The following is a 19,680-nucleotide window of genomic DNA, read 5'->3' on the forward strand; positions in this document are numbered from 1 at the left end:
TAGAATATTTCTTTCAGCCGAAGGTTTTGAACTTTCTCCACAGCACACACTCTATCAAGCAAACATAGTAGCGCATGTAGCTGCATCAGAAAAATACTGGATGCCCTCAAAACGTCACACTTGTTTAAGACAGAACTGAGCAAGATTAAAGCCTGCCCAAGACTTGGATTATTCTACAATTTTCCCAGTAGTTCGTGAGGTGACTAAGAAGTGACAGGAAAGCTCTCAAGGCAGACTGAGCTTTGCCAGAAATAACCTCAGAGAGTGTCCTGACCAGATGACGTGGGCAAGAAGAAAAGGTTTCACCTTCGGAGGTCCCCGTTCTGAACATACAATGAGAAAACTTCCGGACACACCACAAGCTCAGGACACACCACAGCGCCGCTCCTGCAGTCCTACAGGGATTCCCTTTTCCTGCCGTTTTTCCTTCGGAAGCTGGCGGGCAGTGGTGCTACCACGGGGACTCGCCCAACTGCTCAGCTTGCAGTGCTCCGTGACCATCCCCTCACTCGCACTGTTTGTTCTTTTCCACGTAAATGGAGCACCAGGGAATTCGGGGAAGTGCTGCGCAACCTTGGCTTTGGCTCTTCAGGAAGTAAGGCTCCCGTGCATTTTATGAAGCGTCAATACACGACACAGAACCAGATTTAAAAAGATACAAAGCCCCACTCCCCGCCCCCAAACCACAGCCAGAGGAGATGCAAGCAGAGGCCGCTGAGGGCAGCTGAAGCTCGGGACAGCAAAGCACGTTTCGTGCCACAGGAGGCAGAAACTTTGTTCAGTGGGAAACAGACGATGTCAGGAATAAGCAGAACTGGTGCTGCCCACAGCCCCGCAGCAGTGGCACCTTGTGGCAGTGGGTCACCCCAGGATGGACATACCCGGGGCGGGAGTTGTCCCCGTCAGAGAGGCACTAGACTTTCTGCCAGCCAGAAAGAGCTGCCTGGGCTTCAGGAAGTCCAAGGGAGTGTTTCACTTAACGCTTCGGAACACCAAACCCAAACCACCCAGGAAAAACTCGGCCTCCCCCGCAGCTCGCCTCAGGCCAGCTCAGGGAGCTGGGGTTACCTTTCATCAGCACGAGGAAGAGCGCGATCCTCGCCGATTGTCAGGGATTTGGACTTTGCTCAGACCAACCCGGGGAACAAGTCATTCCTGGGAGGCAGCTTTTACCCGGGTAGATTTGTTCACTCTCTAAAAACCAGCAGTACGGCCTCACGCCTCTGTTTTCAACCCCAGGTTACCTTTTCCTGGGCAGGAACAGGTTTTGGGTTGCTCTTGTTAGTTCTTCCTTCACACCAGCTGCAGCAAACAGACTTCACTGAGTCTCCTGCTGTTGGTTTGCGCTTGGCAGTTTGGCTTCAGCACTCCCTAAACACCGACGTTTCCCTGGGGAAAAGGGAAAGAATTGAGAAGTTGCAGGAACACACAGAGACACCCTGGGACTGGCACCTTTCACCCACTTGATCTGCATCTTCCACCCGTTTAAATTTGCAGGGACAGGACATACTGGGCTACACAACCGCAAAGGGCACTGCCCCAGCCCTGAGGGCTTCAGCCTCGCCACCTCTGGAGTCATCCTCGTTCTGCAAGAGGTGAACCTGGCACAGAGACCTTACCTGGGTTCCTCAGGGTGCAGCGCAGCACCTTTCGCTTGCACTGGGCCTCCTGACGGCTGGACACAACGCTGGTGCCTGGGTCTGGACCATGGAAACAGCCCGAAACCTCCTCTTCGCAGCTCCAGACATTCACCTTCCAACTGGTGGCAGGTTCACAACCTCCTCCCTCGGAGAGGGAAGGACATTCTTCCTCCTGGGTGTGAGCAGGGCTGGTTTTGTTTTAAAATCTCTGGACAGTCAGCCATCACAAACAGCTCTTCTCGCACACAGGCATCACCACAGTGACACAGCGCAGCCCGAATTACCGAACTATAAATACACTTCATCTGTGCTGGGAGCATTTTCTATTCTATTTCTTTAAATCTTGAAAGAAACTGAAGCCATTAAACCCTATGGCCCAGGTTCATTAAGTGTTTCTGTTTCTTAATTTGACCGCAGGAGCGTCAGAAGATCCTAGGTGAAACAGCAACCGCGTCTACAACTCAAGACAGAGTGAAGCGTATCAAACACAGTACGGAGGGGCCGGCTGCCATGAAAGCACACCCAAAGCTCTATCACCAGAGCTACGGAAACCGAGTCGCCTTGCTCACGGAAAACCAGTCAGCCCTGCATAGCTTCTTCCGGTAACGACAGCATCAATGGTACCGGAGCTCTCCCTTACACACGTTACGGTAGGGCGGGCGTACGGGGGAGTGAGAGGGCAGGCATTTAAAGAGAGCAAAGCTTTAACCAAATTCAATGCAGATACTTCACAGTGCAGGAACACTCTATTTATTAGGTCGGTATTTCATTTTAGCAATACAGTTACAGAATATCACAATGCTGGTTACAAACAGTATGGTTTGATGGGTACAAAGAACGTCGGGCACGGCAGTCCGTGAGGAGCGGGATACGAAACGTTAGTCTCGACACGACAAGTAGGGTGGTTTTCAAAGTCTAGTAATGGTCAAGGTACTCTCATAAATGAATGTGGCACTACAGGTAGAGTCTGGTTAGAGGTGGTTCTCGTGTAAGTAGTTCGATTTATACAGTTATACAGTTCAAGCAACATCTCTTTTAAAATGCTATTAAATTAAAATCCCCTGTAGTTCAATAAAGTATAAAAATAGTACTGAACCTGGTAATATTCAATAAAATGTAGAGTTCATTCACATCATTAAGTAGTAAAGAAATTGTAAAGTTGTAGTTACCATGGCAACATCGCTTCCCATAAAGGAATAAACATAAAAGAAAAAAGTTACACATATGGTACCTGCGACAATTATTTAGCGATCCAACACCGAACTTGTGCACCACAAACCAAGTTTCTAAATATCTCTATATATTTATATAGTATATATCTTCTTCATCTTTAAATTTACTTTTGAAAAAAGAAAAAAAAATGTGCACTTCAACAAACTCACTAAGGCCACTCATGCTCTAGATACCTAGGATTGCAATGGGAGAGTTCAACCAGACCCCGGGAAACCTGCGTCACTGCCTAAAACATTCCTGAGATTTAGGGACAAAAGCGTTACCAGCGCCGCCAATTTCTCCTACGTAGTTTATTTCCAGGTAGGGGAAGTTCCTTCCCCGCGTCTCCCAGAAATCCTGGCAAGGCCAAGAAACACCACGCACAACAGGCCAGTCGTGTCAAACAGGGAAACACCCACAACAAAGAAAACAACTCAGATTTGGCCAGTCATTTTCTTACTGAAAAAGAGAAGGGAAAGAAGGGAAACAGCGACCTTCAGGCAAACCAAGGTTTGCGCAGGCAGCAGGGGGAAGGATCTCCACGGAAAGACCAAGAAGAACAACTTCTCCCCCCGCTACCTGCTGCCAGCCTGTGAAGCCAAACCCGATCCACACCCGTTAAAGTTCTTGTCAACAGCTTCATTCACGGTTTAGGCACAATGCTTTTTCCTTTTTGTACCCTACCAATACTCAGGACGATCAAAAGGAAACAGAGTGAAACGTACTTTTTTTTGTACCATGAGAAGCAGCGCAATGGCACCTGCAGCAAATTTCAGCCTGCAGCACATTTAAAGTTACAAAAGAACATCATCGTCCTAATAAGTTACAATTCAACAACAAAAACCCTTCAGAATTATTCAACAAAAACTGTGTGCAAAAAGAAAAAAGTCTTAAACAATAGTTACCGACACAGAGCACGGAGTGCACGCGAGGACCAGGACACCAGGCAGACACTCACTGCTTGGAATTACCACCACGCCAGAGGAGTGACCCGACAACCGTCTGGGGCCAAACAGTCACTAGCTGCTTTATGTCAAGCCGCTGAGGGACAGATCTATTTTCAAATACCTCCCTGCAACTTCCCCCTTCCCCGTTCGTCAGCTCCGAAAATCTCTGGGTACTTTTCCCCTACCACGCAAGTCACCCAGGAGAGCCGCAGCCGCAAGGACAGCGAAGGAACCCTGACACACCTTCCTCCCTCCCTCTATAACTGCAGCGGTCTCGTCGAGTAGGACACAGAAATTACCGATTCGCTCAAAATAAATTTACTATGCTCAAAATAAAGTGTGACGGTTTTAACTTAAACAATATTGAAAAGAAATTTCCTTATGGTGACACCTGCCCTCGCCGCTTGCACCCCGTGACTCTGGCACAGTTCAGTTACTTACCTTCAACGGACACAAAGAGGCATTTTTTCACTGGGTTTCCGCTCACAGGTCTTTAACGCCAGCACCAAACAGCCCCTGCTCAGCTAGCGGGAGGGGCACTGTGCACCTATAAAACGCCAGTAATTAATTTCAACCTCATCTAGTGTTTCAGAGTTGGCTACTTGAGTCACAGGGGCCTGAGCTCTCCCAACACGGAGCCCCCCTGCCCAGTACTGACAGTGGACGCGTGTGGAAAACCTACTCAGCTTTAGGAAAGAAAGAAAGTACGTTGACCCCTCAAGATTTGAGATAAAGCTACCAATCACAAACTGGACTAACATTTGGTGACCGGGCAGAGGCAGTCACACCTCTCTGACCTGCTCCACGCTGGAAGCAATCCCGGTTGCTCTAACCCGAAGGCAAACCACGGAACACCTACACAACCCAGAGCTGGCTCGTGTAGACCACTTTTGCCAGCGTCACTCAAATAATGCTCCTCACGCCAAACAAAAAGCCTTGGGATCTTCGAGACTCCTCAGTCTAAAGGGGGAAATGGAGACCCTCGACTGGAAACCCTGAGCAAGTAAACGGTCTCCAGACAACGCAAGTGTAAATCCACGTAAAACTCTGTTTGAAGCTTCTGAACACCTGCAGCACAGGCAGGGCCCAGCTCCTTTAGGACAAGTTCAAGCACACCCTCCCTGCCTCAGCTCTGACACTCCTATTACACACTTCATTTAATTCTGAATAGTTTTAACCGGATTCAGAAAAGAATCGGTAAGCGCTTCAGACTCCACCAGCGCCCTGCTGCATGGGCACTCAGCGATCGAGATGTTTTGCCTCGGAGACAGCTGAATGTTTGTAGTACCTAAAGCAGTCATAAACAAGAGTTGCTACAGACAAACGAGGTTTTAAATCCACACACCATTTTAAGTCGGATCTCCCCTCAATAGCCATCGAGGATGTGCTGCAGACTAAGTCTTCACAGCACAGAGGTTTTTAATGCAGATACTTTTCACATCAGTGAAGAGATTCCAAATATGCAATCGTTAAATCTGCACTCACTAATTACAGAACTGCATTTGAAAGTTGGTATTATTCAGCCTTTTCCCCCAAAATATACTTGAAGGCACCAGTACATGAGCCATTGGCCTGTAAAATGTCACTTCCTGAAAGAGCCATTAAGCACCAAGTGGTGTCTGAAATCTCTGTCTTCTCTGTGCTCTTTCTTGAAGAACAAGCAGCTTTCCCTGTTCTGAACTCACAAACAAATCAGAAACCAGAGCCCAAACAAAACCCCCAGTCCGAGTCCTGCAGCACCCACGCCGGTGGAGCCTCGGCCTGGACTGACTTTCCCCAGCCAAGTCACAAACCCCCGAAAACAGGGGAGGAAGGGGGAAACCCCAAACCTGACAGAATCCCAACTGCAGGAGCACTCTTCGTGCTCCTGTAAGAACTGAGGTAACAGCAGCGAGTTGTTTCTGGTTTATGCCACACAGACCTTCCAATGAGTATCACCTCAACATTAAAAAACCAAAACAAAATCAAAACCACCTTCCAAACAAAAACCCACACCCCCCCAAGCAGCCCCCCCGCAACAGAAGAGAAGTTAAGACAAGCCAGTGAGATAGGCATTGTGAAAGGAGCTCTGCAGCTGACCTCTGCTCCTTACATTAACGTAAAGGAATCAGTTGCTGGTTGTACTATCGTTTAATGTAGAAATGAAGCATCACAAAAAAAGACCTGTTGTGCTTTTTGGCATTTTCCGCTGACCCCTGCAAACTGTACAAGAAGTTGTGTTCTCCAGAAACACGGAACGGAACTGGATCGTAATACAAAACTATTAACTGGCATAAACAAGTGACTGCCTCAGTTACCAGAGCAAGCCCATTCCGAAGGAGAGAAGATGGCTGCAGCGAAGAGTTAAGCGTTTCTAGTTTCTGCTTGTGGCACTGACATCAATATTTGTAGAAGCTCACTAGGTAAAGACATGCCATCGCAACCGCTAATGAACGTTCACTTCCTAGTTTTGTATCTATTACATGAATATAATTTTGCACTGATCATACATCTAAATGAAATAATTCTACTGTAAGAGTGAATGCAGGGGCAGAAATACTAAATTAAAGCCACTGGTCCAAAAACTGTTTCTAGCAGGCTGGTCCACTTGTGATTCTCCTGGTCCTGTTTAGAAGATTAGCACTCTCGGCTGGTACCAAGGAAAACTAAGATTGCTGGTCTACTGCATCTTCTACCGCTTTTAGATGAACACTGGTCCAGTTCAGGATACTAGCAACAACATACGGTGGTTCCCGGCTTAACAAGCTGTCGTGGTTCACACAGAGTATGTTGCTCTCCAAAGTGGTCCTTTGCCACTTTTCTTCGTAAGGCAGCAGCCAAGGCTGGGGCGTTCTCCCTTTTCTCGATATTTACGATTAGTTTTGCTACGATGGGGACATACGGGAGAAACACCCTTCCCCCAGAACTTCGTATGGTACAGCACGTGTTCTTTCTACAGATCAGAGGAAAGATCTCGATGAAACCTTCTGTTCGTAATAAGGATGCAACTCTTTTGAACTCAGAACAGTTTTATTTAATGTTTTCTTGCAGACCTTCTGCAAAGGAGCTTCTTTTCAAAGAAGAGAGAGAGAAAGAAGGGGTTTTTGGGAATACCGTGATAAAAATGTGAGCCGAACTAAACATGCCATACACATGCTGAGAAGAATTTAACACACATTCATCCGTATGGGCACTCTTCAGTGGACTGGACCAGTGTTTCAATGCAAATTCCAGCCCCCAGAGAACTACATGGTTTAGATTTCACAGTATGACTTTCCCCCCTGTAACCTGGGGGAAAAAACCTTAACTGGTTAATTGACCAAGTTCTTAGCTACTCTGTCCATCAATGTTCTGAGACATCAGAAAAGACTGGACCACTTCTTCAGTGGATTGAGGGCTGGTGCTTACGTCCTCCAGAGCATCTGTAACCGAGAACTGCCGATCCCGCAACCGGTTCCAATTGGCCAAAATATTGTGGTATTCAAAAACTTTCTCATAATTGCCAGTGGAATTGTACAGTTTAATGAGACCTCTGTAATCATATTCAAGTCCACTGTATCCTTCACCAAAAAGCTTCTTTCCTAAACAAATCCAAAAGAAAACAAAATTAAAGGTAATCCCCCCATTTGGCACATCTTATTTCTCAGGGTTTTTTTACCAACAACACGAACCTTTTTGTTACGGCAGATTGTCACGGTTTTGTTATGGCAGATCAAGAACACAAGCAACACACAAGCTTCCAGGGGGAGGGTGTGAATTCTATCCACCTGCTCCTTTAAGGTCCTGGCACTTGTCCTCAGGGGCTCTACCATCAGATCAGCAGTTGTGCCACAGCTTTACATGAACGGAACCCACCAGTCCTATAAAGGTGGTCATTTTGTGTTCCAATTTAAACAGTGAAGTTGTTTTTCAGTCCTGTACCTTAAAATTATACCGTGTTCTGTAACACACGATACAGAACTGCATGAAGTGAGATTGTCTGTCTCAAAATTGAGCTACAGCATGGCCCAAAGACACATTTTGTCGGGAATTACAAGTTCACTGCAGGCACTAATAGGCAAGAAAAGTATTTCACAAGAGCACAGTTAGGCCAATGGACATGATAGTTTTCCCCTTTTTTCAAAATTGAAGCACATTCTACATGAAATTCTAGCCACAACTCCAAAATGCAGCCTAAAGGCCAGCAGCCAGGCTTTGAACTAGCCAGGTTTCAGATGCTGTCAAGAGAGAATTCTGATGGAGCGCTGAAAACAATACAATTCCAGAATCCAGTCCCCAGGAGAACACTCCAGAAAAAGCATTGTCTTCAGACTGGTAACAGACAATAAATGCCTGGCATTTCAGTACGCACACAGAATCACGGAGCGGCTTGGGCTGGAAGGGACCTTAAAGATCATCCTGTCCCAACCCCCTGTCACGGGCAGGGACACCTTCCACTAGACCAGGTTGCTCAAGCCTCGTCCACCCTGGCCTTCAATGTTTCCAGGGAGTGCAGTTCTTTCCTAAATAACTTTAAACATGATTTTTCATGTTTCCTGTAGTAATAAAACAGTATAAAGACACACGCTGGAACAACCACCTACCAATTGCTATGGATCTCAAATAAAGCTTTTCGGCGTTTTCGTATTGGTTCATGTCATAGTTGTAGAGAGACGCTAGATGACCCACTGACAGCGCAACTTCATAATCCTCTTGACCTAGGAGCTGCTCCTTAATCTGAATCGCCTTGATGTGCATTTCTTCTGCCTCCTGTGAGGATCAAACGGACGTAGGTCAGTCAGACACCACTCACCATGCCATAAGGAGAGGGAAAAGAGGAAGCTTTAAAGAAACATATTGATGTCATGGCTAAACAGTCCACAGTGCTTTACAAAAGGCAAAAATTAAGAAAGCCAAAACCAAATCAAGTTCTCCTAATTCTTAGTTAAGTGGATCAGCAAACAGTATGGCTTTTCCCGTCATCAAATTGCCCTCTCCCTGTCTCTCAAGGCATCAAGCATCTTAAGAGATTCTTTCTGCATAAAGCTTTGGCGAGATGAATTGTAAAGTTCAAGTTTTCCAACCATAAAGCTACGAACCACGGTTATGGATTGTGGACATTGAAAATCACGATTTGTTGTGACAGACTGACAGATGCCTTGCAGATTTTAAGTCAAGGCCTGGGGTAAACCAATATCATCTTACCTTAAACTTTCTCATGGACTGATACAGTCTTCCAAGGTTGCCATAGTGTTTTGCTGTTTGTACATTGAACTCCCCAAAGGCTTTTTTAGCTAACTGCAGTGAGGACAGGTGTAAGTCGTGAGCCTCCTGAAGTAACCTCTGCTCCGTTTCCTTATTGTGACAGTCTATTGCAATCTCCTCCAGGATAAGTGCTGAGCATAGGAGAGAAAACCCCGCGTTACGGCCTTCCAAACACAACGAGGTGCTAACTGTAGGGAGCAGCAACCCATGTTGGGAGGCATCTAACCAGGCTTTGTGCTCATTTCAAAGTGGTTTTGGACATGATACAAGCTCCCAACACAGATTTTTATATTCCGTATTTTTACTTCCTGCCCCCTCTTCTGGCTGAGTCGTAAATAAGGGGTTTTTTAGATTTTACAAGTATGTTGACAGAGAACACTGAGGGCTACAAAGAATGTTCTGGAGTGACCTTAACTTGAAAAAGCCCCAAGTTACCCTGTCTCTGTTGGGATAAACGTATCTGACCGCATTCAAACCACCCCTGTAAGGCAGTTAAGGGCTCTACCTTTAACTCTCTTTGAAGATGCCAAGAGAAGATGGTCTTCTGGGAGAATGTGAGTTATAATGCCAATAGCACGTTCAGCATGGAATCTGAAAGAGTTTAAATAAATAATTCAAGATACATATATTTAAGTTAGCAGCTATCTGATAAATATTAGAAACAGCAATAAACAGAGGAATTTAAATTCTGATTGGAAAGCCCGTATCACTTAAGAATGTTTCTCTCCATTTACAGTACGAAATTTGCTGCCAGTCCCTCAAATGCTGGTACTCACAGTGCATTGTCGAACTTCCCAGAGCTGTACTGGTGAACATACGAAGAGTAAGCCAAGTCTTCATGAGCTGTAGCTACATGTATGTTTTTACCTCCAAATACTGACTGCCGGATGTCAAGAGCTGTCTGAAAGAGTTACACGAATACCATTTCATCGGTTAATACAGAGAAAAACCCCGGTTCATCTCTCCCACAGTTGACACAGGGCCACCACAGTACATCTGCTGGCTCTGACTTCCGTAGGCTGATACCTACGTACTTCTGGCAGTAAATATACTAAAGCCTCTTAAAAGTCAGGGGGAAAAAAAAGCAAAACCCACAGCTGGGGGTGGGATTTGTTTTGTTTTTAAACAAATATTGCAGTTCTCAGCTATGATCTATCTCTAAATTAACCTTCTGTAAGTTTAAGTAGAAACCTGGCAGAGATGATGAATATGAAGAGAAATTGCAGAAAGAGACTTGGCCCTGCTGAGTACCTGATAGATCGCCACAGACTGGCAGATATTGTCTACGTTGAGCAAGTAAAATCCATAGTCTAGCAGCGTATCTGAGTATTTGGGGTGCTTGGCTCCAAAATGCTCCCTGCAGAAACATACTTGTATTACAAACTACGGCAAGTGAAGTGTCATTTTCAAGGGTTTTTTTCGGAATGCTGCTTACCGGGCAAGGTACACCGCGTGTTTGATCAGCTGCTCGGCCTTCTTGAATTCACGTTTTACAACACAAGCCTAAACAGGTTGAAATGAAGCACATGAAGATGTGCATACTCAGAGCTCATCTCTTCCAGATACCAGCCCAATCTTAAATTTCAAAATATCACCAGGGTTATCGAAGGATCTTTCAGTTATTTAAGAAAAGGTTCACAGATCACATTAATAAACCTGCATTTTATTCTGACAGAAATGACTCAAGGGCCAGCACCATACCTTGGGGTAGGTGCTGGTGACGACAGGGAGGTGACCAGACCCGCCTCTCACGGAATACTCTTGGGTTAGCTGTGTCCTGCGTTCATTTGAACGGCAGTAACTCAGTTTCAGGTCAGAGACTGAGATGGACCAACTGAACATGGATAACAAGCCGCAAGGCTCATGAAACGGACCCGGTTACCCAGATATTCCCGAGGTACGACCTATCCTCACCCATTCCTGGTAACAACTTAGTTACAGAAGAAACACAGAAGATTTTAGATTCACCTTTGAAGCTTGTCGTAAAACATCCACTACTACTTTTACAGGCAGGCCAACGGTGATCTCCTTCATGGCTTCTATACACCACTTATAAGCCTGTCAAACAAAGAGTTACCAACATAACGAAGCTGGAACTTCGCTACGTTGCAACATTTAGGAAAACATTACTTGGCACTAAAAAATAAACTAGCATTTACATGAGAAATTTTAAAAATCCTGGTTAATTGCTTATGTGTATTAAACTTGTTCAGCTTAAGTCTTAAAAGACAGACTAAGAGAGCCCTCAAGGTGAACACTGAACGCCTAAGTCAGTATTTTACACTGGCCAAAGGCACGTATTATTGCAATGGCTTCTAGAGATAAAAGAGGGTATTTTACAATCTTTCCATAATCCTTACAATTGCTATTGCATTGGACAGCTTCCTGGGCAGCGTACAGCGGAGCTGAAGGAAAACTGCAGTTTAGACAGCACTTACCCTTAAGTCACAGGTTTGTATAAAAGAGGTGCACAGAACTGTTACCTGTGTTCTGCTCTTCTTTTCTGCCTATTAAAACACGCTTTTAATAATATTTCCATTTACGGATTGGTAGCACATGTTAAGGCATCACACATGGTTTCTTAATGTTGGTCAAAGTACCAGTAAGAGCTTGTAGACCAACTCAGAACAATACTCAGGTGATAAACCAGAAGTATTCCTCTGGTACTGCCACACAGGTACCAAGAGAAAGGGACTCCAGCTAGAAAGAATGTGAACGAGTCACTGTGGAACATCCTAGTGGATTTCATAACCAGTTTTCTGGAAAAAAAACGAAACCAAACTCTCGCTCACCTCATCGTAGTGGCTCTTGGCAAAGAGCAGAGCACACAGCTCCCCGTAGAGCGCGGCTTTGTTTGCTTGCTGACCATGTTTTGCAAGTTTGTCCATGTAAGACTGTGCGAGTTTGAACGTCTCTTCTCCCAAGTGGTATTTACAGTTACCGTTTCGAACGTGCAGCAACCTTAGGAAGATGGAAAGAGACCTTCTAAACGGTGTCTCTAACTGTTTCAATACACAGCAGTACCATGGATCTACAGTTTGGAGTTATCCTTACGCTGAACTGGGCTGTCATCCCAGCAGAACTGCACTGGCTGAACTCCGTAACGCAGGAGAACTATTTACAGAACATCCTTTCAGAACACCACGCTTTGTCTCTTGTGTGGCAAGAGCTGTTAGTGCTGGAGATGTCATACGATTTTACATATTGATGCAGTCTTACATACCCAATGCTTGAATTGCGGTGGCTTTGTGTTTTATTTTTCATAAACCCCATTCTTCACCACTCTGATGGAATCCCATTTCCAAACCCCAGCAATATACAGCATTAAATCCCTTCCACCTCCTTTCCCAAGTATGGTCAATACAACCAGGCACTGTAAGTACATCACAGCTCACTCTCACGCAACTCTGCACATTTTCCTGAAGCCTCAAGTAGCGCAGTGCTTCACCAGGGGGCAGTTTTTGTTCTGGGAGCTTAGAGGGGGGTGTCTTCACAAGCAATTCAATCACCTCCATTCAACACAGTATCTGGCACTGACTTAGAACCCCCAGAAAAGCCTGGTCTGACCCGGTTCATGGCAACTCAAACAGCCCTCTCCCACCGCCTTGCTGCATCTCCTAACCCGCTGCCTTTCCATCTGAAGGATTAACAGAAGCTTCCTGAAACAACAGCCGAATGCAGACAATAAACCACAGTGCTACTGAAACATACTTGGGTTGCTCTAGAGGAATAACCATTTTAGCTTCTGGCATCTAAAACAACAGTAAAGAATTTCCTCCCCTAGTGCAGGCTGATGCTTATTTACTTTAAAGAGCTACATTAGAAATGTGTGTGTTATCATATTCCAAGCCCAAAGGGCAGAGCAGCATTCCCACCCATCACAGCCTAAGAAGAGGCAGCTGCTCCTTCTCTCCCGCAGACACCTGCCACCCCGCACCTGCGAGATTTTCATACTTGGGTTGCTCTAGAGGAATAACCATTTTAGCTTCTGGCATCTAAAACAACAGTAAAGAATTTCCTCCCCTAGTGCAGGCTGATGCTTATTTACTTTAAAGAGCTACATTAGAAATGTGTGTGTTATCATATTCCAAGCCCAAAGGGCAGAGCAGCATTCCCACCCATCACAGCCTAAGAAGAGGCAGCTGCTCCTTCTCTCCCGCAGACACCTGCCACCCTGCACATGCGAGATTTTGGTGAACGAACCCCCACTGTCCCTCCTGGAAATCTGCTATTAGACAATGAAAAACACCAGACCAGCCTTTGTACATCGGGAGGACAACTAACAGAGGAAGGGGAGTACACAGTGAGGAGAGGCAGAAGGTAACGGCGAAGAGGCTGAAACCGAGGCGTGAGCCAGTGCGCAGGTACAGCATTTGATATCTTTCATGACACATTAGGACAGATCTTCCAGTCAACTGCAACTGGGGAACTGTTAGAGGAAGGACAGGGAGGTTTTTGATCAGATGTTTCTCTTTTCTAAACCTCTTTTCTGTTACCATTTGCTCCATAGTAGAGAATTAAGTTATTGTAGTCTCTGCAGAGTAACACCTCTAAGCTTGCCCTATAAACTCAGCCTGCCTCTAACTGCCTCTTCCCACACTGTCCTCTTAAAACATATCACGAAACCCAAACACTTACAGGAAAGAAAATAAAGTTTGTTTTCACAAGAAGGGAGCAGCAGCAAGCACACAGCAGATGTCCATTAGCCACGCAGAGAGAAGATCAAAAGAAAAGCCCTTGAAACCCCCCCTGAAACGCGCTATGTAAACAAACACCAGCTTTGCAATAAGAAACAGCCACATGGCTCAAGAACAGAAAGAAAAAGCAACAGCCGCATTTTTTCTTAAATAAGGTCTGAGAACTAAACTTGATGTAGAAGCGCATAGTGTTCTCAGTCACAGGCAGCAGAAAACTACCTAACGTTCAAGCCACAAGAGCCAGGAATTTAAAAGAAACTAGAGAGAAAAATGACACAATTGCAGTTTCCCTGAAGAGGGAAACTCTTCCGCCCGCACCATCCAACTGGGAGCTGCTGTGCAACATCAAAAATGCGAAGCCCAAATCCCCTGTAATGGTCTAAGCCAGCAGGGACAGTGCCGCAATTTAGATAAGCGCCTGGGAAAGATAATATCCAGTATCTGGATGCTCCAGTGATAGTGCCTAAACACAAAGAAATCAGCTGAAATCCCAAGCTAAACCTAACCTGATCCTCAAGGATAAGTAGAGTTTACATGATCCTGTTTTGAGTAACTAGAAATCCTTTATTAATCCAAAGGAATTTCAAAAGATAAAGCCAAGAGGAAGACAAAACGCCTTAGGACATTTACGCTAATAGTGAGGAATCTTCTTTGATGTCTGCAATAAGAGCTTTTGGGGAATATTTTCCTCTCGCCCCCCCAATAAAATCATTCTCTAGGAGCACACAAATGCAGCTAACACAATGTTCCAGTTTAGGAAGTCTAAAAACATCAGAAAAAACCCCCAGAAATCAGCAAAATGTGAAACAATGAAGTGGGAAAAGCACATATTTGTATTAGGAATTTGTGCCTTATTGTTTAACACGCACTGACGAGAGGAAGCAAACCGAGAGGAGCACACCACATGCAGGGAGGGAGTAAACGAGCTTAGAGAAAACTCTAATCCTCACACTTTCTCCATATGATTTACTACTGCTAGTACAAACAAACACCAAATTACATCTAAATAACACAAAACTGTACATGTTTTTAAAGTGCATTCTATTAATAATACAATGTATTAAACTCCCAGAGGTCAGACTTTCTAGCTTTTAGAAGAGCAAGCGCTTTTTCAAAAGCCGGACTTATATTTCATTCTCTTAAAACTCCACCTAACTCCAGTGTGACCCCAGTAGTGAGAACAAGATACTCCACAGCAGGGATTAGCTGGTCACAACTAGACATTTCCCCGACTGCCTCATGACTTCGAAGCTGAGTACAATTACTGCTCTCTCCCACAGAAAGGATGGGGTTTGCTAGCACAATATTAAAATCTTCTCTCCACAACCATGTGGGCTGTGTGCTATTGTCCAACAGTTACCTTTTTTCCTTCTTTCCCTTCCCTTCCTTTTTTCTATTTGGAGAAGGGGAAGGAGTTTATTTTTAAGACAACTCCTCCAGCTTGCCAAACAGCCCAATACAACTAGGAAACTTTTTTTAGATTAATGAGAAGGCAAAGGACCAAGTAATAACAGCAGTGCTATGTCCATCATGCCCCAGTTCTGGGACGGTGTTTGTGTGCCAAGGCTTCTCCTGGCATCATCTTATTTCTGGAACGAAAGGCAGGGGTAGCTGGCAGGGCAGAAGAGCCACCATTGCCACATGAAATAAGCAGCTCCTGGCAAAGCCTATTTACTCTTTGTATTTGTCCAGTCATAAACAAGATGCAGGGGGCGGTTCTGGAGTAGTTTTCCAAAAACAAGTTTTGTCCTAAATTTGGATAAATACATACATTGTTGTTCATCATAGCAGCTAAGAAAAAATTCAAAATCCTGTTTTCACTCTGCTCGCTAGCACACAGGTATTCACGTGCAGACCTGCAGCACGCAAGAGAGGTCAGTGACAGTGTTACCAAGAGGACAAGCCAGCTGCTGGCTGCAGAGCGCAGCAGTATAGCACATACCCAGACACACAGGCGCAGAGCAGCCGAAAACTAACAGCAACCATCTGAGGCCTCTGCGAACGGAATTGAACTCCCAGTGGATCCCACTACAGGCCTGGAGAAACAGGCAGGTACAAAACCAAAATGGCCTCCTACAAGCAAACATTATTTTCTGAATATTTAAGCTGTGGCTGAAGGCATCCACAAGAACCAGACATCAAAGCGTTTACCTAATCTCAGTTACATAGCCCAGTACAGAGCAAGAGAAATCACTGGATCTGGAATCAGAAAATGTTTTCCTTTTATTTCTGCTTATCTCTAGCTATATCATTTGAGTTTGGAGTTGGAAAATTCTTCTTGTAGCATGAACAACTTATATATAAATATAACTTCAGCAAACACCAACAGATAATATTCCTTCCTGTGCAAAAACCCTTGAAAAAACACCAGACAAGGTGCTGGACCTCTCCTACGGCGACACGCTACACAGAAAGCCAGAACGGGGGTTTTTCCACTGAACCGCGCTGCCAGTTTGCAAGTTGAAAGCCCAGGGATTGGTTTAAAACAAGCACCTCCTGATCTCCAGCTCCAGCCGGGGAGGTCTGGTGCAGCAGGGCACGAAAGGGAGCAGCTGAAGCTTGCTGGCTCCCAGGCAGCTGGTAACACGTTGCTGTGTATTTCACAGCAGGACACCCAGGAATTAAAGGTGAGCTCACCTTACACAACACTCCACGGCACGAAACCAGTGCAGGATTTCATCGTGAAGAGTGCACAGCTGAAGGCAGGAAAGAAACACCTTCTCAGCGTCACTGTACCAGCCTGCATCCGACAGGAACCCCCCTGCAAAACATCAAGGACAAACAGAAACTTGAACAGCGAAACACCTCTTTAAGAGAAAAAGGCTGTGCTCAAGTCTTTCAAGATAACTATTGATTTCACAGAACTGCACACCACCCACAGGAATCCTGACAAGGGTAAACCCTCCAGACCTGAATTTTAAAGGATGAAATGTAAGAGTAGAGGAGTTCTCCTTCAGCTGAGGATGACCTTTTGGTATTACATAGCTTTCCTACAGATTTCTGTCATGAATACTTAACAATACTAAAGTTATGCAAAGTCTTAATGTTAAACATAACATCTGCAAACAGATTTTAAATCTAAAACATTTGAAGTAATAATACAGATAAGAAAATTACATTGGATTTTAATATCTAAGAATATATAGGCTAAAGACACCAAGTAGTTTTCTGAAAACTACATTCCAAAACCACACATGTTCTTTAAAAAGAAATCACAGACATTAACATGGAAAAACGTTTAGCATTAGCTGAGCTGAAGCTGGCATGAAAGAAAGTATCATACGCGAAACAGCCTATTATCACCAGTTACCTAAAACAAAACCAATCTGGATCGCTTTTTCTTTCACAGCAGAATCCGACTCTGCTATGTAGGAGCACCGTCTGCTGAAAGAATAGGCCAGTACAGAAGCAACTTTTACTCCATGGTCCATCAAAGCCTGAAAACAATGATGAAGCAGATGTCTGAAACAAAAGAAAACAGAATTTGATTAGACGTGAAGTTTTTAAAACACCGCAGTCAGTTGGCTCTCGAGTGCCATGAATTCAAACGAGCAGTGATTCAGAGAAATAACTCCAACCCACACTCAAACCAAAAGCAGAAGAATTCAAGCATAACTGTCAGTCTCAGACCTAATGGATGACAGTTGTTGGCTTACCCAACAAATGAAGTGAGCACGCACAAAGTTCTTTACAAGGACACCCTCCAGTGTAAGCAAAACACAAACTACTCATACAATACTAAAACTGAAAAACAACATTTTCAGCTAAAACTTAGAGGGGGGGAGCCTCAGATCCACCCTAACCCACAACTCCCACAGATAAACGAGCAGCGACAAACCCATGAAAAAACATGAACAACAGGAGGGAGCTACATCTACAGACTCAAAGCTTATTCCAGTTACAAAGAATCTGATCTAAAAAAGTCAAGTTCTGAGCACACCACCACAAACTGGCATGTTCAATGACAGGAACAGGCTTTGAACTGGGGCAATTCTATCAGTCCGATAACCCCTCGCTGAGGACTTGCTACAAGAGCAAGAAACAGGCTCCAGACTGCCACTGCTCAGGGACCGGCTGGACACTGGGCAGTTGGTGGTGAGCATCTGGGGGGGTTTCACGTCACTTGTTTTCTTGTTTGTGCCCTCCACCCGCTGTTGTTTTCTTTTTTCCTCATTGTATTTTTTTTAAACTATTCAATGGTCTTCCATATTCAAAACCTAGATTCAGAGGGGAGAGATGAAATGAGAATTACCAATACAGTACGACTCCTACCTTTTATCTAAAGCTCGTAGCACCTTTGCAAAAACTTCTAGTTCACAAAATTCACTACCCAGCTGGCATAAACGGCCCTGTTGGTAAAGCTGAAAGAAAAATATAAATAAATTTTAAAATTCAAGGCTGAGTTCTTCCGGGTAATTTAGCTTAATAGTAAAGAGGACTTTTGATGAAACCTAGACTTGAAAATATTGCAACACAGCAGAGTAAGAAGTAACAGTCCACTATCTCCACACAGGACCCCAACTTTAGAGGTTAAAAAATTATATGTCCGCAGATAAGCAAACATACCAGTTGACTTGCTCATAAAAACCCAGCCATGGCGACGGTTCTTTGTGTGACGCATGGTTAAGCTGCAGAATTACCTGCCACGTTGTGCTATAAATACCAGGAATTTACACAGGTACAAAAGCGACCGTACAAACATATGGCAGAAAAATCCACCGCGGGCTATTAATTCTGGAACTCTTGAAGCCCCTGAAGCACAAATGACTGGAAGCAGCGTAAGTAGCCCAGGGAAGCGCCTCTATACACACACCTGCCCTAGTCATATGGGCCATCGCCAGCCTCTGACAAAGCACAGGGTCACACAGGACTGTTGCAGTACAGCTGTGTGTTATTTTAGGTGTTCTAGAAAAAACACAACCTTTTTTATACACTAAAAAAAGCAACTGTGAGGCAGTAAACCCACGGGGAAAAAAGGAGAAGCCAGCGGCTCATGTCTCACAAGCTCTTCTCTCTAGAAGCTGCACCTTTCAACACGGACCATTCAAGGCTCATTTCTGTCCTTCTGCGGGATCTGTGCGATGCTGCGATTGGAAAACCATTTACTGTTAGTCACAAACCAGATTACACACTCGAGTTTCACGCCATCGCAAGCACGCAGGTAAGGCACTGCTATGCTACACTCTTTACAGTTATTCCAACATCCCTCATTCTTGGTCCAGATGTTAAGACAAGCAAATATACACTGTCCGAGATGGGGGTGCTCACGCTAGAGCACAGCCCTCCGTGCCAGCTACACAGGTTTTAGAGCCACGAGGAACTTTGACACAAGGAGCAGCCACCCCAACTACATAAGCAAGAAAGCTGAGAGAACACGTTATTTAGAGACGCCCAATCACAAACATAGATTTAATATTAATATTCCTCTCAGTTTTAATAATTTCTTCAAAACCTTTATTGTTAAGCGTCTTGTGCCTGGTTCACCTTTTTCTCCATGAACACTGGAAGCAGATGAATTAGTATTCAAAACAAAGCACGTCAGAACACGTCTTCCAGCCATAAATTTAGTTTTGGTCAACTCTTCTTATAAAAGCCCATGACACTGATTCTACAGCACAGCAAGTTCATTATTTTAACAACCGAATCTACAAAAAAACTTCAAAAAATACTTTGACCTAATAATGCCAATTGTCAGAAATGAATGTTTTCCTTTTAGTCATCTATTTTGCTGGGGGGGTGGGGAATGTGTTAAAAAACAGTGCGAGCTTGCATGCAAAGTTACTCTTCAGATAAAACCACGCCATGTCTCTGCACTTCAAAGGGATCAGAGCTTCTTCTGAAGCTAGATTCTCGCTGGCAGGGAAAGAACATCCAGTCTGGTGTATTTAAAAACTACAGTCATGGTTAAGTATTCTCATTTTCTCCAACACAGCTGCCTGATGGCAACTGCTCTATAAAACC

General features: G+C 44.7%; 1 protein-coding gene across 1 annotated transcript; it reads right to left on the reverse strand.

The window, feature by feature from the left end:
* Nucleotides 1–5,914: 5,914 nt before the first annotated feature.
* APPBP2 (amyloid beta precursor protein (cytoplasmic tail) binding protein 2) lies at nucleotides 5,915–18,083 on the reverse strand. Its single transcript, XM_010145486.1, has 12 exons — nucleotides 17,992–18,083; nucleotides 17,030–17,181; nucleotides 16,357–16,480; nucleotides 11,815–11,983; nucleotides 10,991–11,080; nucleotides 10,458–10,525; nucleotides 10,274–10,379; nucleotides 9,799–9,923; nucleotides 9,528–9,613; nucleotides 8,963–9,153; nucleotides 8,362–8,527; nucleotides 5,915–7,359 (listed from the first exon to the last, which is right to left on the reverse strand). The coding sequence occupies exons 2-12, from the start codon at nucleotides 17,148–17,150 to the stop codon at nucleotides 7,106–7,108; spliced, it is 1,500 nt and encodes a 499-aa protein (XP_010143788.1). The 5' UTR covers nucleotides 17,151–17,181; nucleotides 17,992–18,083; the 3' UTR covers nucleotides 5,915–7,105.
* Nucleotides 18,084–19,680: the final 1,597 nt, after the last annotated feature.

The sequence above is a fragment of the Buceros rhinoceros genome, unplaced genomic scaffold (genome assembly GCF_000710305.1).
Source record: "Buceros rhinoceros silvestris isolate BGI_N320 unplaced genomic scaffold, ASM71030v1 scaffold25201, whole genome shotgun sequence".
Taxonomy (NCBI): domain Eukaryota; kingdom Metazoa; phylum Chordata; class Aves; order Bucerotiformes; family Bucerotidae; genus Buceros; species Buceros rhinoceros.